Source organism: Seriola aureovittata, chromosome 18 (genome assembly GCF_021018895.1).
Source record: "Seriola aureovittata isolate HTS-2021-v1 ecotype China chromosome 18, ASM2101889v1, whole genome shotgun sequence".
Classification (NCBI taxonomy): domain Eukaryota; kingdom Metazoa; phylum Chordata; class Actinopteri; order Carangiformes; family Carangidae; genus Seriola; species Seriola aureovittata.
Genome location: NC_079381.1, coordinates 17568304 through 17577135, shown reverse-complemented (window position 1 = coordinate 17577135; position 8832 = coordinate 17568304). Strand labels below are relative to the sequence as shown.

At 40.8% G+C, this 8832-nt stretch overlaps 1 protein-coding gene across 2 annotated transcripts; it reads right to left on the bottom strand.

Moving 5' to 3' along the window:
* Window positions 1–927: 927 nt before the first annotated feature.
* kcmf1 (potassium channel modulatory factor 1) lies at window positions 928–8626 on the bottom strand. 2 transcript variants are annotated; one of them, XM_056403548.1, is made up of 7 exons: window positions 8426–8626; window positions 6472–6639; window positions 6105–6244; window positions 3737–3838; window positions 3419–3608; window positions 2653–2947; window positions 928–1678 (listed from the first exon to the last, which is right to left on the bottom strand). In XM_056403548.1, exons 1-7 carry the CDS (start codon window positions 8439–8441, stop codon window positions 1414–1416), a joined length of 1176 nt encoding a protein of 391 aa, XP_056259523.1. In that variant the 5' UTR covers window positions 8442–8626; the 3' UTR covers window positions 928–1413. The 2 variants fall into 2 exon arrangements, with proteins under 2 accessions (XP_056259523.1, XP_056259524.1); XM_056403549.1 differs by having other exon boundaries at window positions 3419–3602; window positions 8426–8624.
* Window positions 8627–8832: the final 206 nt, after the last annotated feature.

Sequence of the window (8832 nt, the reverse complement as noted above, 5' to 3'; positions counted from 1 at the left end):
AGAGATGTACACAAACATTTGTGGAATCACAACAATATCACAAAGTGCAGAAGGTGTGACGGTCTCTTGGTTTCATCAAAAGCTGTGCACAGTTTATATTTATTGTATTCTAAATTTACATTTAAAAAAAAAAGTCTGCCCATGTCTTAGAACCATTATGAAAGTTAACGCACAAATTCAATATACATCTCATTGTATTTTACATAGAGGGTAAAAGTATAGGCATGAAGGTGGCATGATTCATATCAAGGCTCAAGAGTCAGAAAACAAACATGAATAAATAGAAAGTGCTAACCCTAGCAGAAAAAATACGAATGATTTCTCTTTAAAAAAAACTGCAGTGTGGAAAGTCTCGAGCTCCTATTACCCAACAAAGAAATTCATACAAACCATTGAGAGCATGTGGTCTGACACTGTGCATGAGCAGAGTGAGTGCCAGTAAACTGTGTGAGGGAAAAATGGATAGAGTTGGGCATCTGTACTTATCTATAAATTATAAAGTATACTGTGCCTAAACAGCTTATCACTAAATATTAACATCTAGGAAAATTTCAGAGGCAAGGTCTGTTTTCATCTGATGCATGTAGTCGTCGCTCTGCAGCCACCGATATATTCAGACAGTCGTCACAGAGAAAAGGCAATCTGGAGCTGAGAGACACACACATTGCAGCATTTCTTCAGAAGCTACTGTAGAACCCAAAGGTTTTCTCTTCATTATATATACTCACTCAAAGAAAACCCAACAACATATATTGTTAGAGTCAATTTTTGCATGTCAGTTTTGTAAACTACTCAATTTTCAATACTTAACCTTGTTTGAAATAACCATTTAAAAACAGTTGAAAGCTTTGGGATATTTAAAACAAAAAAGTTTCAATGACTAGGTCATTAAAAGTCATGCACGCTGCAAATAACTGCATGCAGTAGTTATGGTAACCCATCCAAGCACTTTTTATTTATTAATAGTCATAAACACACACAGCAGCTTCATCAGAGGAGCCTATGCTCTCTTGACTTTTGAATGTGGAGTATTTATACGAAGAGCCGTTTGCATGTCACAGGAAGCAAAGGTCTGCCACAGCTGCCTGTAACATTTACCTGATAAAGAAAAGAAAAGTTATGTGGATTGATTATCAACTTCATATATATTTTATATATATATTTATATATTTCTCTTCTCTCGCTCGCTCACTCAATTGCTATTGCGCACTCGTACATTTATCCCACTTGCTCTCATTTATTTTTGTTTACAATGTAACAAAAATGGTGACAGGCCCGAAATTACAATCACCAAAAAACAAACTCAGAAAATAGAGGGAGAAAGGAGGGTGAGGCCAGGGAGGACTGCTGCTGTTTGCTGCCCATCACTGACAGTTGCAGCAGAGAGGACACAGTCTGCTTGATGCTCGGACATCAAAGAGGAGGCGGCGGAGGCTCCTTCCCCGTGGAGCTGCTCTCTCTAAGCTGGAGGTTTTCCAACGCCACATCTAAAGGCATGATATCCACACAGCCCATGGCACCGAAGTCGGCGAAGTCTCGGCGCTCGTCCTCGTCAGAAGAGGAGCTCTCCTCGTGCATCAGCGTGGACAACAGCAGCTCCTGGACGAACAGGCTGCGGTCTGCACGCTCTCCTTCTAGAAACTGCCGCTCTGCTTCGGACATCTTAGGTTCATTCAACCTGAAGAAATGGTTAACATTCATTTTAGAAGATATAAAAAGCTATAAAGTAATGTTTTTACAAATGGGTCCTTCAATTAAGGTTTGTTTCTATGGCGACTGAAATTGACTTGGGGATTTAAGAGTAGGTAGGAGCCTCTGATCACTTTGATAGATATAAATGTAAAATGTTGTCACCTAAATCTGCACGAGTCATTCATGACAGCGTTTACAGTTTAACGTTTTAATTACACAAGTCAGTCGGTGGTTATAAGAACTACAAATGTCTTCCAAGCTCTCATACTGCCTTTAGCTTCTTGGCTTTCTGTAACTTTAGAGACTAATTGCTTTACAACAGAAACCCTTCATTACATTGTATTTTGCACATTTAAAGTATAAAGTCTGGTGATATATTAACTGATCCTCCTGATCAGTAGTGTCGATGTAGCCACTGTCGTCCAAAAACACATCAGTTAGCATGTTCATTACTTCATTACATGGGGACTGTAGTTCATTTTGGATCAATCCAGCAAATACTGTACAATTGTACTAAATCAGCAGCTGAAAACAGCCCCAAATAAATGCTCTACTTTCTGTCTGAGCAATTTGCTACATATTACAGTGGCCAGATGTTTTAGGAAATTATTTAGCCTTAAAAAAATGTAAGTATAAAATTCATAAAAAATGTAAGCATATATCCGTGACCTGTTTTTAAGTAGGAACCATTGGGTTTGGGGCTGACTGCCACAGACAAGGTGGGGAAAGTATTGAAAGATGGAATAACACATTGTTGATTCTGGTCTTTTAGTGGGGAGCTATTATCATACTCATTAAAACTCTACCATATGAACATCCGTTACTATGAACCTGGATGCCAAGGTGCAGACAGAATTACCCATCAAAAGAACATGTACTCAAATTGAGTTTTCTTTGACACCATATCAACTCATATAAACAATGCAATGAACTATGAAACCAATGACTGGCCACACTCACCGTGCTAATAGGAACTGGGAGCTCTGGGACGAGGACGAGGGATTGCTTTCACCCACAGTGGCAGTGTTGGCAGTTGCTGTGCTGGGTGGAGGGATGGTGGTGCCAGTGTTGCCCGGGTTGTTGCTGCGTCGTGTCGCGTGGCGTCCCGTCTCCACTTGCTGTCGTGCTGCCTGAGCCTGCTGCCGCTCTAACTGCAGTTGCATCTGGAGCTGCTGGAGCTGGGAGGCTGAAGGACCTGACGAGTTTATTTGCCCCCCTGCCGCACGCCGCACACCTGACAGCTGAGACAACAACTCTGCAGGAGACACAACAAAAACAGGCGTCACTGCTAGCTGTTTCTAAATAAGTCATGATTTCAAAAGAAGAAGATGTGAGGGACGGTGATGAAAAGAAGAATACAGAGATTTCTTTAGATATGATAGTACAACATGGCCAATATGACTAAACAAAAACTGGTATTCAATGTGCTTTCAGTATCACTCAAAATGTCGATGAAAAATGCTGGCATGTTAGCAACACATATAAATCATCTACACAAAGAAGAGGTTTCACCAATTTTGGATACATATTCACCCGAAGACTAAAATGTGATGGTAAAGTATTACATATTTGGTATACATGGTCGTTTTTTTTTTTTTTCTATACCAGCAGAGCGTCTTAGTGGAGGATCTAACTCTTCTTGTCTGGTTCTGATAGTTCATTTTGAACCACCTATGTGAAGAGTATAATTATGTGAAGAGAATATTAGTAAACCACTCATTCTCACCTGCAATTGGGTCCATTGCTTCTCTGTTACTGGGGGTGTAAGTGGAGCTCTGTGATGAGGAGGATGAAAGTCCTCCTGTGGAGCCGCTAGTAAAGTGCATATTTGTGCGTCGTGCTCTGGGACCGCCCAGTCCTCGTCCAGGGTGGAACATCCTGCGTACATGTCGAACACTGCTGGACTCATCATAAACATGGACTGTTAAGGGTAAATGCATTAATGTGACACTGTATATGGTGATATTATTTGGATTTCATTTGAACTATATATGTAAACACATCTTTAAGTAGACACAAGTGTGTGGCGACACAGAAAGGATATTAAATCTCTTGGTGCTCTGTGTTCGAGTGTGAGGTGAGCTGTGAAGTCATCTGTGACGTGGTTGGGGTCCCCTCCTGGCAAGGCAGCACATATTGGACAGATCTGAAATAAGAGAGAGCAAGAAGTTTCTGTTTGAGATGCTTTTTCCCTGAGCAGAATGTTGTTGCTTCCATAATTCCACAACGAAACAATATTTACGTACAATGCAATATTGTCAGTTTTATTCAGAGTCAAATTTGACCTGGTTTCATTGTTATTATGTTGGATCTTAACCAGTCTGAAACAGCTATTTTACGTACTAAAGGTTTAGACAACAGAGGACTGTTAATACCCAACAAAGGAAGTTAAAAGAGTACTGCTCCAATTCAGGGACTCAGTTTTTTAAAAAAATGGATCAAAATTGATGGAGAAAAACCAGAGATATTGTCTTTTTTATTCCATATTCTTCTTCCTTGTCAAAACCTGGCTCCTATATAACCCAAAATGCAACTCGACTGCCAACAGTTAGGTCAGAGATTTGGGTGTAATATAATAGTAGCTTCAATAGGATGAGGAGCAGGCTACAGGGGTCTGGTAAGTGCACTTCTTAATATCATTGTAGTATCATTTGACTGATGATAACCTCAAAAGTTTGAGATCATACAAATAAAATCCCACCAAAGGTTAACCAAACAAAAACAAACCAGCACTGCAATGATCAAGTGACAAGTGAAAGAAACTTAATCAGCAACAATTTTGATAATTTTTCAAACAAAACTTTGAATGCCAAAACTGAATACCTCTGGGTTCTGGTCTGTTGGTCAAATGAAACAGGCAATCTGACTAAGTCCCTGTGCACTGTGGGAAAATAATGTGGATTTTTAACTATTTTCTGACATCCTGCAGACAAAACTAAATTAAGAAAATAATCAGCAGATTAATCGATAATGAAAACAATACTTAATTGCATCCCTGAATAAAGCACACTATAAAGAAGAAAAGTGTAAATGCAGCACTACTGTGCATTGAACTGCAAAAAACCTGTTCCAACATGTGTCAGGGATCTGCACACATCAAACTTTATTCAAACTGAAAATTTCAAAGCAAATGAGTCCATTAAGGCAATTACTACGTACTTCATTCTCTTGTTCACCAAGCTCGTATCACAGCACATAAACACCAGTATCTACAGTGCATCAAATTCACAATGCAACACCCCAGAAAATGACAACCTATACCTTAGCTGCCTTATACAAACACAGCAACAGGTAATAAAAACACTTCCTCTTTGACTACTGTCTTGTTCCTGTTGGCAATATAGCCCACAACAAGACCAAAACCAATAGTCAATTCATCCTGTAGCCAAAGCCTGATTCAATTTATTCCTCACATTGTTGTGCAAAACTATTAAAAACACATTAATTAGCCACTCTGTTGCACTAGATGACATGTTCCAGAATTACACGGGCGCTGTAGTTTCTTTTGACTCAATCCCACATACACCATCCTGCTACTGTAAATACAACTGTGTATTCACCCACATCTGAAAATAGTCCACAGTAGTAGTTTGAATAATGTTTGATAAAAACCTACATCGCCCAGCTGATTTAGAAAATTGCTTAGCTGTTTCATAAAGTGAAACTATATGTGTAAGCAGTTTCCTTTAAAGATTTACATCCTTAGTGGGAATGAGAGTGTTAGCATTGAGAGATGAACTGGGACAGTGTTAGTTTTGGTCTTTTCATGAGATTTGCTGACACTCTCTCTGCTATGGCATCAGTAACAGAGTCCAATAAAAACAAAAACAATCCACAGAGGAAGTCTCTGCAGTGAAGTGACTTAGTTTCATGTGGCACTGGTGAGCAACTGGAGCCCAAATATTACTAGTTGGCTCTACCTATGGTCTTCAAGGGTCTCTTTTTTAACCATCAGTAGTTGTCCAAGAGACTACCTGCTGGCCTGCCAAGCATGTGTCAGCACTGTCAGCAGCAGCCTCACCCTTTGCCTTGCTTTGCTCATTGTACTCAGCAGAGGACACAATCATATAAACCATTCTCTGACAACAAGTAATCTATAAATGCCCTCTACGTGTACTCTGATAAGTCATTTTAGCTGACTGAAGTGCACTGCTAAACGGCAATAGCACACTGATCTGTAGTGATCCAGGCAGATGAAGAGTTTAAAAACAAACATCACTCCATCTAATGACTCCAATATACAGTATATCAGTGGATGGCAGAAGTAAACTAGGCTGCTGGAGCTGCTCAAAGCAACAGAAACAACATTTGAAAGTATTATGAACATCACTGAGACATTATTGATGACTACTTCATAAAATTAAAATCTGTAAATGCATACCCTGGTTCCTTAATGTGTGCAGTATACTCACCACCTCTGTGGAAGTCTCTGCATGCTCTGAGGTGACATGCTCCTGTAGGGACGTCTCTGTGAAGCCCATCTTGCCACAGTAGGGACATGTGAATGACTGGGGTTGCTCTACTGAAAAAGTGTCTCCTCCATAATACAAGTCTGCAAGAAGACAGTAAACACAGCAACTGTTATTGTTTTTAAATCATTAGTTTAATGATTAACACTAATAAAGTATCACAGTGCAAAATTAGGCTCAATTTAATCATAACTGCAATCATGTTGGATGATTTGTTGTAACAAAGCCGGCTACGACACAGGTGTGATTAATTTGTGTGTGATCAGTAAGCCGTGCAAGTTTCTTCCTGGGCTTTCAGCTAGGTCCTTACCATAGTCTACCCTGGTTAATATACACTGCATGGGGTGCTCTGTGGTGTGTCTCGTTGTTGTGGCTCCGCTCTCGTAGCACGATGCGCACAGGTCGTAGTCGTAGCAAATTAAACACTTGAACCGCCGTCCTCTAAAGTTCCCTTTTAAACATGCATCACAGCTCACACCTGTAAATAAGAGAAGAAGAATGCAAAGTCAAACATGTGGACCTGACAATAAAGTTACAAATTCCTTATAACTGCGCCTGTGAGACTGGCAGTGAGAAAGCAATCTCTATCTGTAGGCCAGTCTCACTTACATGAACATGTGTTTTGGAGTGGCACCAACCCACAAGCGCCAGCAATGAAGAACTCTGGCATTCCAGTGAACTTCACAAGTAGCTCTGAGGCCTAACACAAACGTATGAAGCATGTGAAAGCTGTTTTCATTGCAGCTTTTGTTACACATTTATAGCACATTCACACATTTTCAGGTTCCATACTGCTATTTGTATTCATGTAGATCTGCATGACCCCACAAGTTGAGAGAAAAAGAAGGTAAAGTGGAGCCAACCAGAGCTCCAGACATGTCATCTACTCCTATGTACTCGATATAGTTTATTACTATTGTCATCATATCAAATATTATTGCATCTCTCTGCTTGTTCACTCTTTACAACATGATCACAGTGACAAACTTTTCAAACACTGGCTTAGTTTTCTGCAGACAGTAATTTTCTATGAGACATTATAGTTATCGTTGTACACTATATTCCAACTCCTGCCTCCCTGACATTTCTTCTTTAGGGAAAACGCCTTATTTGGCAAACCCATGATAGTACCTAAGCAAGTATTAAGGGAATTTCCTCTGACTAATTTGACCTCTTGCAACAAATAGCTTGGAAATATTAACAAAGAAAAAACTCCACAAAGGTAACATTTATTAAGCAAACCAAGACCTAAACAAACATATTATTTGGCAATATGCTGCTATCGGCTCTATATGTTGATTAAAGGCTAGGTCGCACTACAGCAGGTCTTACAGCGGTCTCACTATCAATCACCTATGTGATATAAACACAGTGTGCCTTCCTCTGGTAAACATAAAACTCAAATACACAAGGAAACAAGCACAAACTAGCCTGGCCTCTACTAACTAATCACAAGTTGCTTGATTGTCCCTCTATAAACAAGTAAGTTACCCATTTGGTCCTACTAGGAGTAACTAACCGTATTGTGGCCATGTTTGAATTATAGAACAGCACAGCAACTTATGAGAAGATAAAACAGGATAGCCTCCTGCTACAACTAACGTTACGTGGTTCCCGAAAAGAATCAAATTTACACTGCCATCTGGTTTGCAGTTAAACATGCCGTAACTTAACCCTGGCTGGCTAGTAGCCTGCCACCTAGCTAACTTAGTGCTTGGTTTATGGAGAGAGGCCTCAGACTTTCTGTCTTCTTCTTGATGACAGTGCATTCGCTAACAACAGCAGGTTATATGACCGGACGGGACACTAAACATTAGAGCCACGGGCTCTCAAATTAGCACAGATGTAAGCATAAGATGATGGTAGCTACATTAGGGTATATCATAGTGTGGGGTTATGAGCGCCAGTATAAGCAACATTAACGACTCCTTATGTTAGCATACATTAGCCTGCTTGCTAGCCCAGCTAACGTAAGGTAACGCAGCACCTAGCAACGGCTAACTGCTAAGCGCTATGTTGCCGTATCATTGTAACTGTTTGCCTCGAATTAGGAGACATGATACACGTATGTACACCAAAGCTGCTGACAGCGAATATATATATATGTTGGTACAAGCTTGAAAACAAGCCGCGAAAAGCGCAGCAACCCCCCCACCCCCACCCCCCCTGACTTGAATAAGCACTTAGCAAGGCTAGCAGAGGAGCTAGCTGCTCAGGTAATGTAGCTCCAACCCCCGGCGCCGTGGACCCGTTTATCAACTCACCCTCATGTCGGGACATCCTACAAGCAGCGACGCAGCCCTTCCTCGGGCTCCCCAGCGCGCTCAACGGGGGGACCGATACAGTTTCTGAGATGCTAAACTGGAAAATGCTTCACCCTCGTTTCTTTTTCGAGCAAGATGGATCCTCCAGCAGCTTACAGTTTGTTCTGCTTCCCCTCCCAGAGTGTCACTTATCGCTGCATGCTGCTGGTGAACACCAGGCGGCGCTCTGCTACATTACAATACACAGTGGAAGGTTGGGACTTTATTTCCCTTATTTTTGCCTCGCAGGAATCTGACCCCCAATAATGGCAATTTGAGAATATTCTACTTAGGGCTGCTGGGCAAAAATTAGTTGTTGGGGTCCCTATTGACCTTCATTAGCCCTTACACTCAGTTGTTTTATTCAA